The sequence below is a fragment of the Choloepus didactylus genome, chromosome X (assembly GCF_015220235.1).
Source record: "Choloepus didactylus isolate mChoDid1 chromosome X, mChoDid1.pri, whole genome shotgun sequence".
Lineage (NCBI taxonomy): Eukaryota > Metazoa > Chordata > Mammalia > Pilosa > Megalonychidae > Choloepus > Choloepus didactylus.
Genome location: NC_051334.1, coordinates 126,976,850 through 127,004,322, shown reverse-complemented (window position 1 = coordinate 127,004,322; position 27,473 = coordinate 126,976,850). Strand labels below are relative to the sequence as shown.

General features: G+C 37.3%; 1 protein-coding gene across 6 annotated transcripts in view; it reads right to left on the bottom strand.

The window, feature by feature from the left end:
• COL4A5 (collagen type IV alpha 5 chain) overlaps positions 1–27,473 on the bottom strand; it is a 414,777-nt gene that overhangs the window by 276,220 nt on the left and 111,084 nt on the right. For all 6 annotated transcript variants that reach the window (XM_037821236.1, XM_037821237.1, XM_037821239.1 and 3 more), the window contains exon 3: positions 18,335–18,424. In XM_037821236.1, coding sequence (XP_037677164.1) covers positions 18,335–18,424 — 90 coding nt within the window. The remainder of the gene's footprint in view (positions 1–18,334; positions 18,425–27,473) is intronic.

Below are 27,473 nucleotides of genomic sequence, written 5' to 3'. Positions count from 1 at the left end.
TAGAGAAAGAACAGCAAACTAACCCCAAAGTAAGCAGAAGGGAAGAAATAACAAAGATTAGAGCAGAAATAAATGCAATTGAGAACAGGAAAACAATAGAGAGAATCAACAAAACCAGAAGTTGGTTCTTTGAGAAAATCAATAAAATCGATGGACCACTGGCTAGGCTAACAAAAAAAAAGAGAGAGCAGATGCAAATAAATGCAATCAGAAATGGGAAAGGAAATATAACTAGCGACCCTGCAGAAATTAAGGAGATAATGAGAAGATACTATGAGCAACTATATGCTAATAAACTAGACAACTTAGATGAAATGGACAACTTCCTAGAAAAGCATAAACAACCAACATTAACTCAGGAAGAAATAGATGACATCAACAAACCAATCACAAGTAAAGAGATTGAGTCAGTCATAAAAAAGCTCCCAAAAAGGAAAAGCCCAGGACCAGATTACCAAGCATTCAAGAATGAATTAGTACCAATCCTGCTCAATCTCTTCAAAAAAAATGAAGAAGAGGGAAAGCTACCTAACTCTTTCTATGAAGCCATCATCACCCTAATACCAAAGCCAGGGAAAGATACTACAAAAAAAGAAAATTATAGACCAATTCCTTTAATGAATATAGCCGCAAAAATCCTCAACAAAATACTCGCAAATCGAATCCAGCAGCACATTAAAAGAATTATACACCACGACCAGGTGGGATTTATTCCAGGTATGCAAGGCTGGTTCAACACAAGAAAATCAATTAATGTAATACACCACATCAATAAATCAAAGCAGAAGAACCACATGATCATCTCGATTGATGCAGAAAAGGCATTTGACAAAACTCAACATCCTTTCTTGATGAAAACACTTCAAAGGATAGGAATAGAAGGGAACTTTTTCAATATGATAAAGGCAATATATGAAAAACCCACAGCTAACATCACACTCAATGGGGAGAGACTGAAAGCTTTCCCTCTAAGATCAGGAACAAGACAGGGATGCCCACTATCACCATTGTTATTCAACATTGTGCTGGAAGTTCTAGCTAGAGCAATTAGGCAAGAAAAAGAAATAAAAGGCATCCAAATTGGAGAGGAAGAAGTAAAACTTTCACTATTTGCAGATGACATGATTCTATATGTAGGAAATCCAGAAAAATCTACGGCAAAGCTACTAGAACTAGTCAATGAATACAGCAAAGTAGCAGGCTACAAGATCAACACGCAAAAATCTGTAGTGTTCCTATACACAAGTAATGTGCAACAAGAGGAGGAAATCAAGAAAAAAATCCCATTTACAATAGCAACCAAAAGAATCAAGTATTTAGGAATAAACTTAACCAAGGACACAAAAGACCTTTACATAGAAAACTATAAGAAACTGCAAAAAGAAATTGAACAAGACCTGAAAAAATGGAAGAACATACCATGTTCATGGATTGGAAGACTAAATATAGTTAAGATGGCAATTTTACCTAAACTGATTTACAGATTTGAAGCAATACCAATTCAAATCCCAACAACTTTCTTTACAGAAATAGAAAAACCAAAAACTAAATTTATTTGGAAGGGTAAAGTGCCCCGAATAGCCAAAAATGTCTTGAGAAAGAGGAATGAAGTGGGAGGTCTCACACTACCTGACTTTGAAGCATATTACAAAGCTACAGTGCTCAAAACAGCATGGTACTGGCATAAGGACAGATATACTGATCAATGGAATCGAATTGAGTGTTCAGAAGTAGACCCTCACATCTATGGACAACTGATCTTTGATAAGGCAGTGAAGCCGAAGCAACTGGGAAAGAGCAGCCTGTTCAATAAATGGTGTTTGGAGAACTGGATATCCATTTCCAAAAGAATGAAAGAGAATGTCCATCTCACACCTTATACCAAAATTAACTCAAAGTGGATCAAAGACCTAAACATTAGCACCAAGACCATAAAACTCTTAGAAGAAAATGTAGGGCAATATCTTAAAGATCTTGTGAAAGAAGGTGGTTTCTTAGACCTCACACCCAAGGCACGAGCAACCAAAGAACAAATAGACAAATGGGATCTCCTCAAAATTAAACACTTTTGTACATCAAAGGACTTTGTCAGAAAAGTCAAAAGGCAACCTACACAATGGGAGATGATATTTGGAAACCACATATCAGATAAGGGTTTAATATCCCAAATATATAAAGGAATCCTGCATCTCAATAACAGAAAGACAAACAATCCAATTAAAAAATGGGCAAAAGACATGAACAGACATTTTTCTGAAGAGGAAATACAAATGGCTCAAAAGCATATGAAAAAATGCTCAACTTCACTGGCTATTAAGGAAATGCAAATCAAAACCACAATGAGATATCATCTCACACCTACCAGAATGGCCATTATCCTAAAAACAGAAAATGACAAGTGCTGGAGAGGATGTGGAGAAAGAGGCACACTTATTCATTGTTGGTGGGAATGTAGAATGGTGCAACCACTCTGGAAGACAGTGTGGAGGTTCCTCAGGAAGCTAAATATAGATTTGCCATATGACCCAGCTATTCCATTGCTGGGTATATACTCAGAGGAACTGAAACTTAAGACACAAACAGACATTTGTAAACCAATGTTTATTGCAGCATTATTCACAATTGCCAAGAGATGGAAACAGCCCAAATGTCCATCAAAGGACGAGTGGATAAACAAACTGTGGTATATACACATGATGGAATATTATGCAGCTGTAAGACAGAACAAAGACATGGATCATGTAATAATGTGGATGAACCTTGAGGACATTATGTTGAGTGAAGTTAGCCAGAAACAAAAGGACAGATTCTGTATGGTCTCACTAATATGAACAGACATTAATGAACAAACTTTGGGAGTTAAAAGCTGACAACACAGGTGACCAGGAGATAGAAAGAGGGCAGAGATCAGCCATTTGATGCTAAAGGACTACAGAATGCTTAGGATTGATTGCATAGATCCAGAAATAGATAGCATAATACTGTGTGATGGTAGCACGGTATTGTAAGTACACTGAACAAAGATGTCTGTGAGTAAAGCTGAAAGAGGTGGGATAGGAGAATGTATGACACCAGAGGTAAAGATAGATGATAAAGACTGGGACTGTATAACGTGGCAAAAACTGGAGTGGCCAATGACTGTTACTAAATATACAAATATAAAAAGGTTTTTGCATGTGGGAAAGCAAATGAATGTCAACCATGTAGAAATTTGAAAAGGGATGGTAGTCAGGAAAAAACATAATCAAAGCAAACTGGAGTCTATGGTCAACAGTAACATTGTAATATACCTCCATTAAATGTAACAAAGGCAATATGCCAATGCTAAATGTATATGAGAGGGGGATATAGGGGAGTAATATGGGATTCTTGGTAGTGGTGTTATTTGTTGTCCTTAGTAGTATATTGTATTGTATGACATGTTATTTTTCTTTTTATCATTTTTTCTTATTGCTAAAAAAAAAAAAAAAAAAAAAAAACAAAACAATTTTTCTTGTAGTAGTCAGTATGTTCAAGTGCTGATTGTGGTGATAAATGTACAACTTTATGATGATACCATGAACAACTGATTGTACACTGTGGATAAATGTATGGTATGTGAATATAACTCTATAAAATCGTAGGAAAATATATATATAGGAGTAAAAATTTTGGAGAAAACATGGTGAGAGGGATGATGCCTCACCAATATGGACTAACTACAATGTGTAAACTCAGAATTGAATCTTAGAACACAGCCTAACATGGACACAATAATTGTAATAGTCCCTAGATTGTAAGCTCTTACAGCAGTTAACTCTATCCCTGAAGTGTAAGGCCTATCTCTAAACTTTGAGATACTGATCCCCTAGCGTAAAACCTGATTGGTCTCTGGAACAATGCATATCTCTGAGACACCTGAAACTCAGCGCTAGAGCTCGGCAGATATGAATGTCAGTATTAGTGCATACAGCCACTGTCAAAAAAAAAAAAAAAAAAAGCTGAAAAAGAGCCCAGACTTCAATTAGTGATATGAATGAAGCAGGTCTGGTTAAGACCAGGGCAAGCCAGGCCAAAGGGTAAAGGTTGAAACTGATTGTGTTTTAAAACTTAAACTTTCATATGAGACCAAGGGAATAGATATCTATTTAGTACAGGATCTAAATTTTCTAAATGGTACAACTCTACAGTCGATTTGTTCAAACACCACAATTGCATGGATCTTTGAATAGGAAGTGAGATACGGTAGGTTAGTATAGGCTGGAGTGAAATAGTGACACATCCTAGAGTAATTTGGGCAGATAATAAAAAACATATTTACAGCCTCCCCCTCCCCAGCCCCGAGGATCTGGGGGAAGGTGCGGATGTGTTGGACATCCTCACCTGGACTGGTGTTGATGTTGTCACAAACATTGGGACTGGCGGTTTGATGTGCTGAGCCCTCGATCATGGGACTTGCCCTTATGAAGCTCATTACCACAAAGGAGAGTCTAAAGTTGTATGTAATGGTGCCTAAGAGTCTCCCCCTGAGTACCTCTTTGTTGCTCAGATGTGGCCCTCTCTCTCTCTAACTGAGCCATCTAGACAGGTGAACTCGCTGCCCTCCCCCCTATGTGGGACCCGACTCCCAGGGGTGTAAATCTCCCTGGCAACGCAGAGTATGACTCCTGGGGATGAATGTGGACCCAGCATCATGGGACTGAGAGAATCTTCTTGACCAAAAGGGGGATGCAAAATGAGACAAAATAGTTTTAGTGGCTGAGAGATTCCAAATGGAGTCGAGAGGTCACTCTGGTGGACATTCTTATGCACTATATAGATAACACCTCTTAGGCTTTAATGTATTGGAATAGCTAGAAGTAAATACCTGAAACTACCAAACTCCAACCCAGCAGTCTGGACTCCTGAAGACAATTATATAATAATGTAGATTACAAGGGGTGACAGTGTGATTGTGAAGACCTTGTGGATCACATCCCCTTTATCTAGTGTATGGATGAGTAGAAAAATGGGGATAAAAACTAAAGGACAAATGGGGTGGGATGGGGGGATGATTTGGGTGTTCTTTTTTCACTTTTACTTTTTATTCTTGTTCTGGTTCTTTCTGATGTAAGGAAAATGTTCAGAGATAGATTGTGGTGATGAACGCATAACTATGTTATCATACTGTGGACAGTGGATTGTATATCATGGATGATTGCATGGTGTGTGAATGTATTTCAATAAAACTGAATTTAATAAAAAAAAAAAAAAAAAAAAAACTAATGAGGAGACCGGGGGGAGATGGCAGATTAGGAGTGTCAGAGCAAAAAACGTCTCCGTGATAAACACTAGATAAAAGACAGAAAGTGTTCCAGAATACCACTTCCAGTGCTGCACTGACTGGACAAGGTCTGCTAAATCCACAGGGACTGTGCACTTGGTGAAACTGAGAGTCTGCATTCAGAAACCAGTGAGTGAGACTGCTAAGGAGCCAGCAGCCATGCTGCGGTCAAGAGAAACCGGGGATCGGCATTTGAAGAGGGATTAGTTTAAAAACCCCAAAGCAGCTGCAGATCTGGCAGTGAGATCCGCACAGCCAAGCATGGGGGGAGTACCTTCTGCACCCCAGGCACCGAACTGAAGAGATACTCAAGAAAAAGATACCATTTTCAATAGCAAGTAAAAAAATCAAGTACCTAGGAATAAACTTAACCAAAGATGTAAAAGACCTATACATAGAAAACTACATAACTTTACTAAAAGATATAGAAAGGGACCTAAAAAGATGGAAAAATATTCCTTGTTCATGGATAGGGAAGCTAAATGTCATTGAGACGTCAATTCTACCCAATCTCATCTACAGATTCAATGCATTTCCTATCAAAATTCCAACAACCTACTTTGCAGACTTGGAAAAGCTAGTTAACAAACTTATCTCGAAGGGGAAGAGGCCTCAAATTGCTAAAAACATTCCAAAAAAGAAAAACAAAGCGGGAGGTCTTACACTCCCTGACGTTGAAGCTTATTATAAAGCCACAGTAGTCAAAACAGCATGGTACTGGCACAAAGATAGACATATTGATCAATGGAATTGGATTGAGAATTTGGAGATAAACCCCCAGATCTATGGTCGACTGATCTTTGATAAGGCCCCCAAAGCCACTGAACTGGGACATAACAACAGTCTTTTCAACAAATTGGGCTGCGAGAGTTGGATATAAGAATGAAAGAGGACCCCTACCTCATACCCTACAGAAAAATTAACTCAAAATGGATTAAAGACGTCAACATAAGAGACAGTACCATAAAACTCCTAGAGGATAATGTAGGGAAACGTCTTCAGGACCTTGTATTAGGAGGTTACTTCCTAGACCTTACACCCAAAGCACAAGCAGCAAAAGAAAAAATTGATAAATGGGAACTCTTCAAACTTAAAAGCTTCTGTACTTCAAAGGAATTTGTCAAAAACGTGAAGAGATAGCCAACTCAATGGGGACAAATATTTGGAAACCATGTATCTGAAAAAAGACTGATACCTTGCACATATAAAGAAATCGTGCAACTCAATGACAGTAGAACAGACAGCCCAATTATAAAATGGGCAAAAGATATGAAAAGACAGTTCTCTGAAGAGAAAATACAAATGGCCAAGAAACACATGAAAAAATGTTCAGCTTCACTAGCTATTAGTGAGATGCAAATTTAGACCACAATGAGATATCATCTCACAACAATTAGATTGGCTGCCATTAAACAAACGGGAAAACTACAAATGCTGGAGAGGATGTGGAGAAATTGGAATGCTTATTCATTGTTGGTGGGACTGTAAAATGGTACAGCCACTCTGGAAGACAGTCTGGCAGTTCCTTAAAAAAACTAGATATAGAGTTACCCTTCGATCCAGCAATTGCATTGCCCGGTATATACCCAGAAGATCTGAAAGCAGGGACACAAACAGATATCTGCATGCCAATGCTCATAGCAGCATTATTCACAATTGCCAAGAGATGGAGACAACACAAATGTCCTTCAACAGATGAGTGGAAAACAAAATGTGGTATGTACACACGATGGAATACTACACGGCAGTAAGAAGGAACAATCGCGTGAAACATATGACAACATGGATGAACCTTGAAGACATAATGCTGAGTGAAATAAGCCAGGCAGAAAAAGAGAAATATTGTGTGTTACCACTAATGTGAACACTGTAAAATTTAAAATAAATGGTTTATAATGGAGAATGTAGTGGCTCTAGTGATAGACAGCAAATAGTGAAGGGGGACAATAATCTAATAAGAACAGATAAGTTATCGTGAGTAAACTTAATGTTCTGGGAATGCTCAGGAATGACTATGGTTTGTTAATTTCTGGGGGGAATGGTAGGAACAAGTTCGCAGAAATACAGATATTTTAGGCTACTTGTTTTTCTTATTCTTTTGCTGGGCTATAGTGTAAATATTCCCTTGGGGTAGAGTAGGAACATGTTGGAAGTAATGTAGTTATTATACGTTATTTGTTTTTTCTTATTTCTTTATTTTGCTTTTGTTTGAAATGTTTTTTTTATTGTCTGTTTTTTTTTAATTTTCCAATAATGTTAATTAAAAAAAATACGATGAGGAGGCGGGGCAAGATGGCGGACTGGTGAGCTGTAAGTTTTAGTTACTCCTCCAGGAAAGTAGGTAAAAAGCCAGGAACTGCGTGGACTGGACACCACAGAGCAATCTGTCTTTGGGCATACTTCATACAACACTCATGAAAATGTCGAACTGCTGAGATCAGCGAAATCTGTAAGTTTTTGCAGCCAGGGAACCCGCGCCCCTCCCTGCCAGGCTCAGTCCCGTGGGAGGAGGGGCTGTCAGCTCCGGGAAGGAGAAGGGAGAACTGCAGTGGCAGCTCTTATCAGAAACTCATTCTACTGATCCAGACTCCAACCATAGATAGACTGAGACCAGACACCAGAGAATCTGAGAGCTGCCAGCCCAGCAGAGAGGAGACAGGCATAGAAAAAAAAAAATAACACGAAAAACTCCAAAATAAAAGTAGAGGATTTCTGGAGTTCTGGTGAACACAGAAAGGGGAAGGGCGGAGCTCAGGCCTTGAGGCGCATATGCAAATCCCGAAGAAAAGCTGATCTCTCTGCCCTGTGGACCTTTCCTTAATGGCCCTGGTTGCTTTGTCTATTAGCATTTCAATAACCCATTAGATCTCTGAGAAGGGCCCTTTTTTTTTTTTTTTTAATCCTTTTTTCTTTTTCTAAAACAATTACTCTAAGAAGCACAATACAGAAAGCTTCAAAGACTTTCAATTTGAGCACGTCAAGTCAAGAGCAGAACTAAGAGAGCTCTGAGACAAAAGGCAATAATCCAGTGGCTGAGAAAATTCACTAAACACCACAACTTCCCAAGAAAAGGGGGGTGTCCGCTCACAGCCACCATCCTGGTGGACAGGAAACACTCCTGCCCATCGCCAGCCCCATAGCCCAGAGCTGCCCCAGACAACCCAGTGTGACGGAAGTGCTTCAAATAACAGGCACACACCACAAAACTGGGTGTGGACATTAGCCTTCCCTGCAACCTCAGCTGATTGTCCCAGAGCTGGGAAGGTGGAGCAGTGTGAATTAACAAAGCCCCATTCAGCCATCATTTGAGCAGACTGGGAGCCTCCCTACACAGCCCAGCAGCCCAGAACTGCCCTGGGGGGACGGCACTCACCTGTGACATAGCACAGTCATCCCTCAACAGAGGACCCGGGGTGCACGGCCTGGAAGAGGGGCCGACTTGCAAGTCTCAGGAGCCATACGCCAATACCAAAGACTTGTGGGTCAGTGGCAGAGACAAACTGTGGCAGGACTGAACTGAAGGATTAGACTATTGCAGCAGCTTTAAAACTCTAGGATCATCAGGGAGATTTGATTGTTAGGGCCACCCCCCCTCCCCGACTGCCCAGAAACACGCCCCACATACAGGGCAGGCAACACCAACTACACACGCAAGCTTGGTACACCAATTGGGCCCCACAAGACTCACTCTCCCACTCACCAAAAAAAAGGCTAAGCAGGGGAGAACTGGCTTGTGGAGAACAGGTGGCTCGTGGACGCCACCTGCTGGTTAGTTAGAGAAAGTGTACTCCACGAAGCTGTAGATCTGATAAATTAGAGATAAGGACTTCAATAGGTCTACAAACCCTAAAAGAACCCTATCAAGTTCAGCAAATGCCACGAGGCCAAAAACAACAGAAAATTATAAAGCATATGAAAAAACCAGACGATATGGATAACCCAAGCCCAAGCACCCAAATCAAAATACCAGAAGAGACACAGCACCTAGAGCAGCTACTCAAAGAACTAAAGATGAACAATGAGACCATAGTACGGGATATGAAGGAAATCAAGAAGACTCTAGAAGAGCATAAAGAAGACATTGCAAGACTAAATAAAAAAATGGATGATCTTATGGAAATTAAAGAAACTGTTGACCAAATTAAAAAGATTCTGGACACTCATAGTACAAGACTAGAGGAAGTTGAACAACGAATCAGTGACCTGGAAGATGACAGAATGGAAAATGAAAGCATAAAAGAAAGAATGGGGAAAAAAATTGAAAAAATCGAAATGGACCTCAGGGATATGATAGATAATATGAAACGTCCAAATATAAGACTCATTGGTGTCCCAGAAGGGGAAGAAAAGGGTAAAGGTCTAGGAAGAGTATTCAAAGAAATTATTGGGGAAAACTTCCCAAATCTTCAAAACAACATAAATACACAAATCATAAATGCTCAGCGAACTCCAAATAGAATAAATCCAAATAAACCCACTCCAAGACATATACTGATCACACTGTCAAACACAGAAGAGAAGGAGCAAGTTCTGAAAGCAGCAAGAGAAAAGCAATTCACCACATACAAAGGAAACAGCATAAGACTAAGTAGTGACTACTCATCAGCCACCATGGAGGCGAGAAGGCAGTGGCACGATATATTTAAAATTCTGAGTGAGAAAAATTTCCAGCCAAGAATACTTTATCCAGCAAAGCTCTCCTTCAAATTTGACGGAGAGCTTAAATTTTTCACAGACAAACAAATGCTGAGAGAATTTGCTAACAAGAGACCTGCCCTACTGGAGATACTCAAGGGAGCCCTCAGACAGAGAAACAAAGACAGGACAGAGAGACTTGGAGAAAGGTTCAGTACTAAAGAGATTCGGTATGGGTACAATAAAGGATATTAATAGAGAGAGGGAAAAATATGGCAAACATAAACCAAAGGATAAGATGGCCGATTCAAGAAATGCCTTCACGGTTTTAACATTGAATGTAAATGGAATAAACTCCCCAATTAAAAGATATAGATTCGCAGAATGGATCAAAAAAAATGAACCATCAATATGTTGCATACAAGAGACTCATCTTAGACACAGGGACACAAAGAAACTGAAAGTGAAAGGATGGAAAAAAATATTTCATGCAAGCCACAGCCAAAAGAAAGCAGGTGTAGCAATATTAATCTCAGATAAAATAGACTTCAAATGCAGGGATGTTGTGAGAGACAAAGAAGGCCACTACATACTAATAAAAGGGGCAATTCAGCAAGAAGAAATAACAATCGTAAATGTCTATGCACCCAATCAAGGTGCCACAAAATACATGAGAGAAACACTGGAAAAACTAAAGGAAGCAATTGATGTTTCCACAATAATTGTGGGAGACTTCAACACATCACTCTCTCCTATAGATAGATCAACCAGACAGAAGACCAATAAGGAAATTGAAAACCTAAACAATCTGATAAATGAATTAGATTTAACAGACATATACAGGACATTACATCCCAAATCACCAGGATACACATACTTTTCTAGTGCTCATGGAACTTTCTCCAGAATAGATCATATGCTGGGACATAAAACAAGCCTCAATAAATTTAAAAAGATTGAAATTATTCAAAGCACATTCTCTGACCACAATGGAATACAATTAGAAGTCAATAACCATCAGAGACTTAGAAAATTCACAAATACCTGTAGGTTAAACAACACACTCCTAAACAATCAGTGGGTTAAAGAAGAAATAGCAAGAGAAATTGCTAAATATATAGAGACGAATGAAAATGAGAACACAACATACCAAAACCTATGGGATGCAGCAAAAGCAGTGCTAAGGGGGAAATTTATAGCACTAAACGCATATATTAAAAAGGAAGAAAGAGCCAAAATCAAAGAACTAATGGATCAACTGAAGAAGCTAGAAAATGAACAGCAAACCAATCCTAAACCAAGTAGAAGAAAAGAAATAACAAGGATTAAAGCAGAAATAAATGACATAGAGAACAAAAAAACAATAGAGAGGATAAATATCACCAAAAGTTGGTTCTTTGAGAAGATCAACAAGATTGACAAGCCCCTAGCTAGACTGACAAAATCAAAAAGAGAGAAGACCCATATAAACAAAATAATGAATGAAAAAGGTGACATAACTGCAGATCCTGAAGAAATTAAAAAAATTATAAGAGGATATTATGAACAACTGTATGGCAACAAACTGGATAATGTAGAAGAAATGGACAATTTCCTGGAAACATATGAACAACCTAGACTGACCAGAGAAGAAATAGAAGACCTCAACCAACCCATCACAAGCAAAGAGATCCAATCAGTCATCAAAAATCTTCCCACAAATAAATGCCCAGGGACAGATGGCTTCACAGGGGAATTCTACCAAACTTTCCAGAAAGAACTGACACCAATCTTACTCAAACTCTTTCAAAACATTGAAAAAAATGGAACACTACCTAACTCATTTTATGAAGCTAACATCAATCTAATAGCAAAACCAGGCAAAGATGCTACAAAAAAGGAAAACTACCGGCCAATCTCCCTAATGAATATAGATGCAAAAATCCTCAACAAAATACTTGCAAATCGAATCCAAAGACACATTAAAAAAATCATACACCATGACCAAGTGGGGTTCATTCCAGGCATGCAAGGATGGTTCAACATAAGAAAAACAATCAATGTATTACAACACATTAACAAGTCAAAAGGGAAAAATCAATTGATCATCTCAATAGATGCTGAAAAAGCATTTGACAAAATCCAACATCCCTTTTTGATAAAAACACTTCAAAAGGTAGGAATTGAAGGAAACTTCCTCAACATGATAAAGAGCATATATGAAAAACCCACAGCCAGCATAGTACTCAATGGTGAGAGACTGAAAGCCTTCCCTCTAAGATCAGGAACAAGACAAGGATGCCCGCTGTCACCACTGTTATTCAACATTGTGCTGGAAGTGCTAGCCAGGGCAATCCGGCAAGACAAAGAAATAAAAGGCATCCAAATTGGAAAAGAAGAAGTAAAACTGTCATTGTTTGCAGATGATATGATCTTATATCTAGAAAACCCTGAGAAATCAACGATACACCTACTAGAGCTAATAAACAAATTTAGCAAAGTAGCGGGATACAAGATTAATGTACATAAGTCAGTAATGTTTCTATATGCTAGAAATGAACAAACTGAAGAGACACTCAAGAAAAAGATACCATTTTCAATAGCAACTAAAAAAAATCAAGTACCTAGGAATAAACTTAACCAAAGATGTAAAAGACCTATACAAAGAAAACTACATAACTCTACTAAAAGAAATAGAAGGGGACCTTAAAAGATGGAAAAATATTCCATGTTCATGGATAGGAAGGCTAAATGTCATTAAGATGTCAATTCTACCCAAACTCATCTACAGATTCAATGCAATCCCAATCAAAATTCCAACAACCTACTTTGCAGACTTGGAAAAGCTAGTTATCAAATTTATTTGGAAAGGGAAGATGCCTCGAATTGCTAAAGACACTCTAAAAAAGAAAAACGAAGTGGGAGGACTTACACCCCCTGACTTTGAAGCTTATTATAAAGCCACAGTTGCCAAAACAGCATGGTACTGGCACAAAGATAGACATATAGATCAATGGAATCGAATTGAGAATTCAGAGATAGACCCTCAGATCTATGGCCGACTGATCTTTGATAAGGCCCCCAAAGTCACTGAACTGAGCCATAATGGTCTTTTCAACAAATGGGGCTGGGAGAGTTGGATATCCATATCCAAAAGAATGAAAGAGGACCCCTACCTCACCCCCTACACAAAAATTAACTCAAAATGGACCAAAGATCTCAATATAAAAGAAAGTACCATAAAACTCCTAGAAGATAATGTAGGAAAACATCTTCAAGACCTTGTATTAGGCGGCCACTTCCTAGACTTTACACCCAAAGCGCAAGCAACAAAAGAGAAAATAGATAAATGGGAACTCCTCAAGCTTAGAAGTTTCTGCACCTCAAAGGAATTTCTCAAAAAGGTAAAGAGGCAGCCAACTCAATGGGAAAAAATTTTTGGAAACCATGTATCTGACAAAAGACTGATATCTTGCATATACAAAGAAATCCTACAACTCAATGACAATAGTACAGACAGCCCAATTATAAAATGGGCAAAAGATATGAAAAGACAGTTCTCTGAAGAGGAAATACAAATGGCCAAGAAACACATGAAAAAATGTTCAGCTTCACTAGCTATTAGAGAGATGCAAATTAAGACCACAATGAGATACCATCTAACACCGGTTAGAATGGCTGCCATTAAACAAACAGGAAACTACAAATGCTGGAGGGGATGTGGAGAAATTGGAACTCTTATTCATTGTTGGTGGGACTGTATAATGGTTCAGCCACTCTGGAAGTCAGTATGGCACTTCCTTAGAAAACTAGATATAGAGCTACCATTCGATCCAGCGATTGCACTTCTCGGTATATACCCGGAAGATCGGAAAGCAGTGACACGAACAGATATCTGCACGCCAATGTTCATAGCAGCATTATTCACAATTGCCAAGAGATGGAAACAATCCAAATGTCCTTCAACAGATGAGTGGATAAATAAAATGTGGTATATACACACGATGGAATACTACGCGGCAGCAAGAAGGAACGATCTGGTGAAACATATGACAACATGGATGAACCTTGAAGACATAATGCTGAGCGAAATAAGCCAGGCACAAAAAGAGAAATATTATATGCTACCACTAATGTGAACTTTGAAAAATGTAAAACAAATGGTTTATAATGTAGAATGTAGGGGAACTAGCAGTAGAGAGCAATTAAGGAAGGAGGAACAATAATCCAAGAAGAACAGATAAGCTAACGTTCTGGGGATGCCCAGAAATGACTATGGTCTGTTAATTTCTGATGGATATAGTAGGAACAAGTTCACAGAAATGTTGCTATATTATGTAACTTTCTTGGGGTAAAGTAGGAACATGTTGGAAGTTAAGCAGTTATCTTAGGTTAGTTGTCTTTTTCTTACCCCCTTGTTATGGTCTCTTTGAAATGTTCTTTTATTGTATGTTTGTTTTCTTTTTAACTTTTTTTTTCATACAGTTGATTTAAAAAAGAAGGGAAAGTTAAAAAAAAAAAAAAAGAAAAACAAGGAAGAAAAAAAAAAAAGATGTAGTGCCCCCTTGAGGAGCCTGTGGAGAATGCAGGGGTATTCGCCTACCCCACCTCCATGGTTGCTAACATGACCACAGACATAGGGGACTGGTGGTTTGATGGGTTGAGCCCTCTACCATAAGTTTTACCCTTGGGAAGACGGTTGCTGCAAAGGAGAGGCTAGGCCTCCCTATATTTGTGCCTAAGAGTCTCCTCCTGAATGCCTCTTTGTTGCTCAGATGTGGCCCTCTCTCTCTGGCTAAGCCAACTTGAAAGGTGAAATCACTGCCCTCCCCCCTACGTGGGACCAGACACCCAGGGGAGTGAATCTCCCTGGCAACGTGGAATATGACTCCCGGGGAGGAATGTAGACCTGGCATCGTGGGATGGAGAACATCTTCTTGACCAAAAGGGGGATGTGAAAGGAAATGAAATAAGCTTCAGTGGCAGAGAGATTCCAAAACGAGCCGAGAGATCACTCTGGTGGGCACTCTTACGCACACTTTAGACAACCCTTTTTAGGTTCTAAAGAATTGGGGTAGCTGGTGGTGGATACCTGAAACTATTAAAGTACAACCCAGAACCCATGAATCTCGAAGACAGTTGTATAAAAATGTAGCTTATGAGGGGTGACAATGGGATTGGGAATGCCATAAGGACCAAACTCCACTTTGTCTAGTTTATGGATGGATGTGTAGAAAAGTAGGGGAAGGAAACAAACAGACAAAGGTACCCAGTGTTCTTTTTTACTTCAATTGCTCTTTTTCACTCTAATTATTATTCTTGTTATTTTTGTGTGTGTGCTAATGAAGGTGTCAGGGATTGATTTAGGTGATGAATGTACAACTATGTAATGGTACTGTAAACAATCGAAAGTACAATTTGTTTTGTATGACTGCGTGGTATGTGAATATATCTCAATAAAATGATGATAAAAAAAAAAAATACGATGAACAAAAATACATATGCAGAGCCCCCCTGAGGACCTGGGGTAAAATGCAGAGGCGTTGGGCTTCCTCACTTGGATGGCTGTTGATGTTCTCACAAACATTGAGGACTGGTGAGATGATGGGCCAAGCCCTCTACCACGGGACTTGCCCTTCTGAAGCGCGTTGCTGCAAAGGAGTTGCTAAACCTGCTTATAATTGTGCCTAAGAGTCTCCCCGAGTGCCTGTTTGTTGCGCAGATGTGGCCCTCTCTCTCTCTAGCTAAGCCAACTTGGCGGGTGAAATAACTGCCTCCCCCCTACATGGGATCTGACACCCAGGGGTGTAAATCTCCCTGGCAACGTGGAATATGACTCCCAGGGATGAATCTGGACCCAGCATCGTGGGATTGAGAACATCTTCTTGACCAAAAGGGGGATGTGAAATGAAACAAAAAAAGTTTCCGTGGCTGAGAGATTACAAATGGAGTCAAGGGGTCACTCTGGTGGGCACTCTTACACACTAATAGATAACCCTTTTTAGGTTTTAATGTATTAGAATAACTAGAAGTAAATACCTGAAACTACCAAACTGCAACCCAGTAGCCTTGACTCTTGAAGACAACTGTATAACAATGTAGCTTACAAGGGGTTACAAAGTGCTTGGGAAATCCTTGTGGATCACAATCCCCTTTATCCAGTGTATGGATGAATGAATAGAAAAATGGGGACAAAAAACTAAAGGAAAAAATATGCTGAGAGTGGGGGAATGATATGGGTGTTCTGTTTTTACTCTTATTTTTTTTTATTCTTATCTTCACTTTTTTGGGTACAAGGAAAATGCTCAAAAAATAGAATGGGGTGATAAATGAACAACTATATGATGTTAATGTGAATAATTGATTGTACACTTTGGATGATTGTATGGTATGTAAATATATCTCAATAAAATTGAATATTAAAAAAACTAATGAGGAGAATCTATAAATACTGATATGGAATAGCTCCAATGCACAGTAAGTGAAAAACATAGGTCAATCAATATTTTGAATGTATTATCATTTTATAAACACAAGGGAGAAAAAGTGTGGGTGTGTATGCAGGTATGTATATGCATATATTTGTATATACATGCAAATCCATGAAGCAAATTCTTGTAAGCATTCATAAGAAAGTAATATAAGTAGCTACCTATTAGGTACATGTGATACTCAGTGGCTAATGCATAGGGGTGGGAAGGAAATTTTTTCATTGTGTACCTTCTTATGTTAATTCATTTTTGACGAACTGAATATATCATGTATCAAAAATTTATATAATTTTACTTTTAAGAATAAAGTAGTACTCTAGAAAATTTTTCTATAGACATTATTTATTTGTGTTTTGTACTTTTTAGTTTCATATATAAAAAACCCTACAAAATATTTTACTTAGTATATGTGTTGACATATACATATGAACCAGAATACCCAGTCATGTAAAAAGCATAAATTCAGTTATGTTAGGAAACATGAAGTTATACTGGAGATAGAAGTGAAATGTGCTTCAAGCTCAGAATCCTAAGTCTAGAAAGCAGTTGATGTTTCTTACTTATTGAAATGAAATCACTGCTAACGTTCGGACTGCTTTCTAAACTTAAACTGCATATAACCACATCTTTTAAAACTACCGTACTATTGTAGAATAGTTCCAGTTAATGCTGAATTACTTCAAAGAAATTCTGATACAGTTGTTTTTTTTAATCTGACACAAATCTTTATTTAAACTGCCACTTCTCAGTAAGCATGGTGCACATGATTCTCAGCCCTGACCCAAGACATGCAAGAAATGTAAATTTATTTTTCCTATGATTCAATTTAATTCTCTATTTCAAAACATCCATTCCACTAATGTGGTTGAAATTTAATCTCTGTCAATTAGAGTTCCTGCCTCATTTTCACAAGGTTGTGCCTAAGTTATGTGTTGCTTAAATCGTTCCAAGGTATTGAGGGATGGGACACTCTAGTCCTCAGTGTAATTTGCACAAGCAGGCATTTATTGAAATGTCCTATGTCAATAGACTGAACAGATTGCTGTTAGTGCTCATCTCCATTCACTTGACTCGTTCAGGTCTTTCTACTACTCCTGTGCCATTCCTGAGTGCAAAAGAATCACCCTGCTGTTTGTGCATCTCATCAGATACAGGAAATTCAGTTGAAGGCCCCATTTACTTAAATTCTATGCAGTCATTTAGCGTCTTGCTGTTTCCTCAATGCTAAAGTTCTACTCAGGCAATTTAGCACAGTTTCCTTCTGCTGTTGAGTCCAACAAAACTACCTCAATGTATTGCTACCTCCTAAGAGATCATTCTCAGCATCCCCCAAAAATCTATGCTCTGGTGTAGTTAAGTGTCAAAAATATTCATGCATTTTAATTAATTTTTCACCTTTATTGGGAGGACTACCTGGTGAGTGTCCATTTGATTTCCTTATACTATAATGACATGATGTACCACCATTACTTGGAATAATAAAATTATGAAAAGTAGATTTTTAGCCAGTAGTTTTCCTTTCCAGGCAATGAACAGAACTGGCCCTTTAATATGCCACTTCACCAGTTTACCTAATACAGATGGAAAAGGGCATTAAACCAAAGGAACCACTTTAAAAAATCCAGAAACTTCTCCCAATCTTAAAATTCACTGTTATATGTTCCCATTCCCTCTCTTTAAGCGAACTTAGTTTTTGTTAAGGATCCAATAATCATGTACAATTAATGACATATTTTAAAACCATTTGAATATGGCAGTAATATTCAGCTTTTAAAAACCAACAATAAATCATAAATAGATTTCCAGAACATTCCATTGTTTCAGCTAAATATTAGTTTCTGGCTATAATCCAGTAGCTTTTAATCTGATTTGACACCTACTCTCACTTTTAAGATGGCTTAATTGGTTTTCTACTTGGCACACATACCTTTTGTCCCCGAGGCCCTGGAGGCCCTTCTGGACCTGGAAATCCAGGCAAACCTGGATGGCCCACCAAACCGGGAAATCCTCTCTCTCCCTGCAATTGTACAAAAATGAAAAGTTATGTCATTTGTGAATTTTCAAGCATAAGCAAGGTGGAAATTTTTAAAGTTCCAGTAACAAGACAAAACAAACTGAATTTAATTATTTTGAATTCACAGTTTCCACTAAGGTGGGGAAAGCTACAAGATGCAAGAAGAAAAACAAGAAACAACCCAAACTTATAATAATGTCATTTTAATCATTTACTTGCTTGTACAAGTAAAAAGCATATTAAAGAGGAAGAGAGATTAAGAAATAACAATGTCAAGAATTTAACAGGGAAGATGGCATTAAGTCCAGGAAACCGGATCAGCAGGGGTTACATGAAATAAGTATGCAGCAGGAATGAAGAAAGATAAAAGGAAATCATCATAGAAACTAAAGGATTTGTTGTAGTGTTATCCAGAATAGAAATCCATTAGCTAACTGCAGCTATATTAACCAGAAAAAGGGCTTTAGAACATAAAAAATGTTGTTTTTTCTGATTATAAAATTAATACAAAAAAGAAATACATGTTCACTGCAGAAAACATTAAAAATATAAAGGACCATACAGTATCATCCTTTTGTTTCTGGCTGACTTCACTCAACATAATGTCCTCAAGGTTCATCCACCTGATTATATGTTCCATGTCTTTGTTCTGTCTTACAGCTGCATTATGAACAAACTTTGAGAATTAAAAGCTGACAACACAGGCTACCAGGAGATAGAAAGAGGGTAAAGATCAGGCATTTGATGCTGAAGGACTACAGAATGTTCAGCAGGATTGATTATATAGATCCAGAAATAGATAGTATAATGTTGTGTGATTGTAGCACGATACTGTAAGTACACTGAACAATGATGTCTGTGAGTAAAGCTGAAAGAGGTATGACACCAGAGGTAAAAATAGATGATAAAGACTGGGACTGTATAACTTGGCAAAAGCTGGAGTGGCCATTGACTGTTGATAAATGTACAAATATAAAAATGTTTTTACATGTGGGAGAACAAATGAAGGTCAACCATGCAGAGTGTTGAAACAGGGATGGTATTTGGGAAAAAACATAATCAAAGCAAACTGGATTCTATGGTCAACAGTAACATTGTAATATGCTTCCATTAAATGTAACAAAGGCAATATACCAAAGCTAAATGTGTATGAGAGGGGTATATAAGGGAAGGAATGGGATTCTTGGTAGTGGTGGTGTTGTCTGACCTTACTATTATATTGTATTATATGATATTTTATTTTTATTTTCATTATCTTTTTTATTATTCTTAAAAAAATTTTTTTTGTAGTAATCAATTGGTTCAAGTGCTGACTGTGGTGATAAATGCATAACTATATGATGACACCATGAACAACTGATTGTACACTGTGGATAATTGTATGGTATATGAATATATCTCTAAAATTATAGGAAAAAATATAAATAGGGATAAAAGTGCTAGAGAAAACATGGAGAAAGGGATGTACCTATTTACTGTTGGTGAGGAGGCAGAATGGTGTAGCCTTTCTGGAGATCAGTGTGGTGGTTCCACAAAAGCTAAGTATGTGGGGGCCGAAAGGTCCTGCAGACTCATTATGGGGTATGTAATTGGAAGATCTGAGAGCAAGGACATGAATCGACATTTGCACACTGGTGTTTAGAGAGCCAGTATTCATGATTTTCAGTGAGGGGGAGGTGGCCTAAGAGTACATCGACTGAGGAACAGAATGATGAACTGTGGAGTATGCATGCAATGGAATATTGAGCAACTACTAGAAGGAGTGAAGCTGTGAGACAGGCAACTAGGTGAATGGATCTTGCAGACAGCAATTTGAGTGAAGTACACCAGAAACAAAGGCAAACACTACAATGCCTCACCAATATGGACTAATAACAATGTGTAAACTCAGAATTGAATCTTAGAGCACAGCCTAACAGGGAAACGATTATTGTAATGGTCCCGAGATTGTAAGCTCTTCCAGCAGTCAAATCTATTCCTGAATTGTAATGGCTATCTCCAAACTCTGAGATGTTGATCCCTTGGTGTATAACCTGATTAGTCTCTGGAACACTGGGTATCTGTGTGACACCTGAGACTCAGAGCTAGAGCTTGGCAGATATGAATGTCAGTATTAGCACATACAGCAACTGTTAAAAAAAAAAAAGCTGAAAAAGAGCCCAGACTTCAATTAGTGATAGGAATGAAGCAGATCTGGTTAAGACTAGGGCAAACTGGGCCAAAGGGTAAAGGTCGAAACTGAATGTGTTTTAAAACTTCAACTTCCATGTGAGACCAAGGGAAGAGATGTCTATTTGGTGTAGGATCTATATTTTCTAAACAGTGTAACTCTACAGTCAGTTTGTTCAAACACCACAATTACATGGAACTTTTGAATAGGAAGTGAGATATGGTAGATTTGTATAGGTTACAGTGAAATAGTGACACATCCCAAAGTAATTTGGGCAGAGAATAAAAATATGTTTGCAGTGCCCCCTTGAGGGGCTGGGGGAAAATGCAAAAGTGTTGGACTTCCTCACCCGGATTGCTGCTGATGTTGTCACAAACATTGAGGACTGGCGGTTTGAAGTGCCCAGCCCTCTATCATGGGACTTGCCTTTGTGAAGCTTGTTACTGCAAAGGAGAGGCTAAACTTGAATATAATTGTGCCTAAGAATCTCCCCCTGAGTACCTGTTTGTTGCTTAGATGTGGCCCCCTCTCTCTCTCCAACTAAGCCACCTGAGCAGGTGTAAATCTCCCTGGCAACGCAGGATATGAATCCCGAGGATGAATCTGGACCCAGCATCATGGGATTGAGAATATCTTCTTGACCAAAAGGGGGATGCAAAATGAGACGAAATACTTTCAGTGGCTGAGAGATTTCAAATGGAGTCGAGAGGTTACTCTGGTGGACATTCTTATGCACTATATAGTTAACACCTCTTAGGTTTTAATGTATTGGAATAGCTAAAAGTAAATACTTGAAACTATCAAACTCCAACCCAGTAGTCTGGACTCTTGAAGACAACTGTATAACAATGTAGCTTACAAGGGGTGACTGTGATTGCGAAAACCTTGTGGATCGCACTCCCTTTATCTAGTGCATGGATGGATGAGTAGAAAAATGGGGACAAAAACCAAATGAAAAATAGGGTGGGATGGGGTGGATGATTTAGGTGTTCTTTTTTACTTTTATTTTTTATTCTTATTCTGATTCTTTCTGATGTAAGGAAAATAAATAGATTAGGGGGATGAATGCATGACTATATGATGGTACTGTGAACAGTTGATTGTACACCATGGATGATTGTATGGTATGTGAATATATTTCAATAAAACTGAATTTAATTAAAAAAATATGTGTATATATATATAAAGGAAAAAGCCACCATTAATTCTCTGCTCAGAATAACTATTTGAATTGTGACTCAAGTCCCAGTTGTAACCACAGCATATATCAACACCAGGTCAGGAAGTCTGCCTGTCTACTAGTGAGTGGCCACCATAGTTTATCAGCATCTATACAGTGAAGTTGCCTGATGGGCACCCAGACAGGTGGGTGTAACAGAGCCACCATGTATGCTAATCATCTTTAGATCCACACATTAGGGTTAGCCAACTTGCAACAGCTAGTCATGGTAAGGGTGTGAACTAGCATACCCCTAAAGGATCCAATTACAAAAAGATAATTCACCACTATGAAGTTTAAGGACCCTGATAATTCATAGCTCCATAGCACTTGTTTACAACTGCAGGGCTGCAACAGTTTTTCTACTCTCCAAAGGCCTGAATGCTGACTTTCTAGCCAGAGACTCTAGACTTCATTCTGAGAAGCCTCTTACCAGATCCCACCCACGGTGACAGCTTAGGCAGCACCCAAGAACAAGAAAGCTACAAGGCAACTGAATAATGGGCCATTGAAGGCACATAACCCTAGAAGTTAAAACTCAGTAGACTTTTACCCCTACCCCCAAAGAAGTATATGTGTGTGTGAATGTGTGTGTGTTTTAGGGTAGTATGTTTAGTCTTGATAGCTTAGATAATTTTGTACTGAGTAATTCTTTGTCATTTTGAATCATCCTGTAATAAATATAAGTAATTTGAAAAGATTACTTTTGGTCAGTTTCCACTTATTTCTTCAAAGCCAATGAAGCAAGTGTTTGCCAAATGTAGCTTTAACAAATTATTATTAAAATTATTCTTGATAGATATTAGTACATTTCTTTCTATTTTCCACAAATACATATCATTGTTGCTTAGATTGGTCATAGAATTATTATTCATCAACCCTGACCAAACTATTTTGAAGGAAATAGGTCAAGAGAGGTGAAATAAAAGACTCAAAATTTTTAGAGCCGATCTGCCTCAAATCATTACATAGCTCATTACTGGCAGAGCAGGTAGTAGAAAACTGATCTCAAGTGCCAGTCAGAAAGAAAGCAAGAAGGAAAAACATCTAGTTCATGTAGATTTCCATAAGTAGAAAAGAGCTGTATTTTGGGATCTCAGCTTTTAGAGTATAACTCTGCCAAAACTTAAGGTTAACACTTGAAGAAAACTATGTTTTTTTAGAAGCAAAACTGCTACCTGGGAATAAACTAGAAATTGGAAGTGAAGGGTGCTAAGAAAGCTTAATTGTAGTTGCATTAATAAAACTGAATATATACCTATAAATCATATATCCTGAAACCTCTTCAGACTATAGACAAGTTATTTGTGATCTATCTAGCTGACTGAGTGATATTACACTAAGGAAGACAGAAGGGCAGTTACTGGACAGTAGTTAAAAAAGAGTTGCAAGGGCAACCGTGAGCCTTTGTAAGGCAGAAAGTTACCTGAAATAGAAGATATAGAAGCCTTGTGTGTGGGGGGGGGGGGGGGGGTGGGGGGGGTAGAGATCTTATACCTGATTACTAATAAACATGTTACAGAATATTGACATTTGTTGTGTGACTACTCTTTGCTACACTGTCAGGAACTCATTTAATACTTTCAACTACCCTAGATTGTACTGTAACTCACTAATGTTCACAAACACAATGGTGTAATGTGTCTGTTTCAAAAAGCAAAACTTTAAAAAAAAAAAAAAAACTGGTTAAGCAGTTTGACCATGTTAGGAAAAAAAATCATTCTTATTTTCCTTTGTGGAATAATCTTCCCCTCCTTCTGTCTATCACTTAAATTTTGGTATTCTTCTGGATTCCTTTTTGACCCAGGGCAAATCTCAATTATCGACTCTTTTTTCCTAAAAGCTGGGCTCACATAGCCTATTTGCTAAACATCTCCACCTGAATATCATACAGTCACCTAAAACTCAACAACAAAAATAGTTAACAAGTATTGAGTGTTTCCTATGTGCCAGAAATTATTCTAAACCCCTTCCATGTTTTCTCTTTTTAATCCTCCCAACAGCAATATGAGATAGATAGTATTATTATTTCCACTTTACAGATAAAGAACCAGGCAAACTCAATATAACCAACACTTAAGTCATTATCTTTCCTATTCTATTAAATAGCAGAACCCAGCTATCCCAGCCAGAAATGTGTAATAATCTTGGCTCCACCTTTTCCATTCTCCCTGCATCTAATCAATGATTTCTTTTTCACCTTTGTATTCATAGTGCCCAACAAAACAAGTACTCAGTAAATATTAATTCAATGAATGAACACACTTGATGGATTACATAAAATAATTCATGGCACATGCTTTTGTCCTAAATTGAGAAAAAAATGTACAGTTAGGAGCAATCACAAAAGGATGTTTTTTGCAATAAAGCTTGTTTATATATCAAAAGCTAGTATTACGAAGAAGGCTGACTGATTTGCTTAGAAGTAGGGCCTAGTTTGTAAATCAAAAGCACTCTAGAAATTTTGCTATTTTACAGGAAGGGCACATTATCGTCACAATAAGAAAGTTACATAATCAGGGGAATGAAAAAGTATTTTAAGAATTGTTTTTCAAAGAAGATACAAAATTAAAAGGAAAAACGTTGGATTTCTGAGACTTGGAAATAAAATTTACACAAACTTCTATAATGACAATTGAGATTAAAATTATTTGGTATAATAATGTTGTAGAAATATCTAAAATATATAGACATGAGCAAGGCAAGATGCTTAATGGACAAATGAAAACAATGACTTAATTAGGTAATGCAATTACAGGCAATTTTGTTTTCTTTTTGCATAATTTCTACTTCGTTTTTGTAATTACATAGAACAAAGAAATATTTGATGAAATATAATTAGAAGAACAAGAAGATGGGTCTTTGGCAATTGTCAAAATGAAAGTACACTAGGTCAGAAGTTCTTAAACTTTAGTTTGCATTAGAATCACCTGAAGAGTTTGCTGAAATATAGATTACGTGTGTCCAGACAGTGTCTGATTGAGTAGGTCTGCTTGAGAATCTACATTTCTACTAAATTCCCAGTAGATGCTGATGCCACTGGTAGTGGGACACGCTTTGTTTGGGTAACATTTGACTGAGACATGACTTTCAGTTTGTCTACTGGTTAACTTCTTGTTCTCAACAGGAGTATGGCAAGTTTTGTTTTTTTTTAGCCCTGTGCATTTGGACACATTCCCTCAAGGAATCTAAATGCTATATTGTTTCTGTGTTAAATTCACTTTTAAGAACAGCTTAATTGAAATAAAATTGACATTAAATAATTTGCACAGATTTAAATCATATAATTTGAAAAGTTTTGACACATATATACATCAATGAAACCATCACCACAATCAAAATAACGAACATAACCATCACTCAGAAAAGTTTCCTTGTCCCCCTTTATACTATCTCCTTCATGACACTACCCTGGCTCAGTTAATAACTGATATACTATGTCTTTATAGCTTAAGTTGCATTTTCTAGATTTTATATAAATAAAATCATGAAGAATGTAATCTCTTAACCTAACTTTTCATTTAGCATAATTATTTTGAGATTCAAACATATTGTGGCATATATCAACAGTTCATTCATTTTTATTGCTGAGCAGTATTCTATTTACAGATATAGCACAATTTTTTATTCATTCATCTGTTCATGGGCAGTTGGGTTGTTTCCACTTTCTGACTATTTAAAATAAAGATACTATAAACATTCATGTACAAATCTTTGTATAGACATACACTTTCATTTCTCATAAGTAAATGCCTAGGAAAGGAGGAGATCATATAGTGGGTGAATGTTTAATTTTTTAGAAAACTACCAAACTGTTTTCCAAAGTGCTTGCACCATTTTACTCCAGCAGTCTATGATAGTTCCAGTTGCTCCACATCCTCTGAAATACTTAGTAAGATAAATCTTTTAATACTTAGACATTTAGATTTATAATGGCATCCTGTTGATTTTCATTTCCATTTCCTTAATTAATAATGTTGAGCATCTTTCATGTGTTTATTTGCCATCTGAATATCTTCTAATGTGAAGTGTCTTAATTTTTTTTGCCAATTTGTGTCTAATTTAATTTTATATTGTGTTTGTTTTATCAATTGAATTTGCGAGTTCTTTATATATTCTAGATACAAGTCTTATCAGATAAATTACTTGCAACTATATTCTCATGGTCTGTGGTTTGTCTTTTCATTTTCTTAACAATGTCTCTAGAAGAACATAAGTTCTTAATTTTGATAAAACATATCAGTATTTTCTTTTATGGATCATGCTTTGGTGTTGTATCTAAAAACAACTGTCCAACTAAAGGTCACAAGGAATTTCTCCTGTGCTTTTCTTCTAAAAGTTTTACATTCTTAGGCATCATATTTAGGTCTATGATCCATTTTGAGTTAATTTTTGTATACGGTGCAAGGTGTGGTTCAAAGTTCCTTTTTGTGCATATGCATACCAAATTCTTCCAGTACCATTTACTGAAAAGAATTCTCTGATTTTTTAATCTGAAAATGTTTTGATTTTGCCTTTACTTTTAACTATATTTTTGTTATACATAGTAATTGTGTTTACAAGTTTTTTTCCAACTCTCTAATGATGTTTTTACATTGTCTTACAGTATCCATTCTTTCTAATGAGAAGTCAGTCATCATTTGAATCACTGTTCTCCTGTATATACTGTGTATTTTTTTCTCTAGTTCTTTCAGGATTTTCTTCTCAACTGTTTTTTTTCCTGTAGTTTCATTATGATATGCCTAGTGTAGTTTTCTTTGGTTTTATTATTCTTGGGGTTTCCTGTATCTCATACATCTATAAATTTATATTTCTCAACAAATGTGAAATCCTTAGCCATTATTATTACTCCATTAATTATTATTTTTCATTGCCCTGTTATCTCTCTCTTGTCCTTCTGGAACTCCATTTACATTTGAATTCAATCACTTCATATCGTCCTAGAGGTCACTGAGGTCTTATTCATTTTATTTCTCTGGGTTCTTCAGATTGGAAAATTTCTTTCGAACTACCTTTAAGTTTACTAGCCTTTTCTTCTGTTAGCTCCATTCTGCCATTAAGCCCATCTAGTGAACTGCTCACTTGTGATATTTTGCTTTTTTAATCTAAAAATTCCATTTTTTAGTCTCCGTTAGTCTGTAGTGATTCTCTATCTGTTCATGAATTCTGAGGAGATTTTCTTTTAAATCATCAAATATATTTAAAATACCTGTTTAAATCTTTGTCTGCAAATTCCAACATCTGTGTTCTCTCAGATTGGTCTTTTTCTTGACTATGGGTCACTTTGCCTACTACTTCACATATGTAGTAAGTTAAGATTGTATACTGGACATTGTAGGTAATACTAGATATTCTGGATTCTGCTATCTTCCTCTAAAGGGCTTTGATCTTTTCTTTTAGCAAATAGTTAACTCAGTTGTAATCAAATTAAAAACTCTGTCTTGCCTTCAATAGAAAGCTGTTAAATCTATGCTGTTACCTGACTCTTCCAGCTGTTCCTTTTTGCTGGGCTGAGTGGATCCTTCTCTAATTACATGAAATTCAGGATTCAACCAAGAATTTTGGTATGGTTTATGAGCAAACATTCATAATGTATATTATAAATTATATACTGTGGCTCCCCACATTCCAGTATTTTTTCCTTCACTTTCCAGCCATATGGC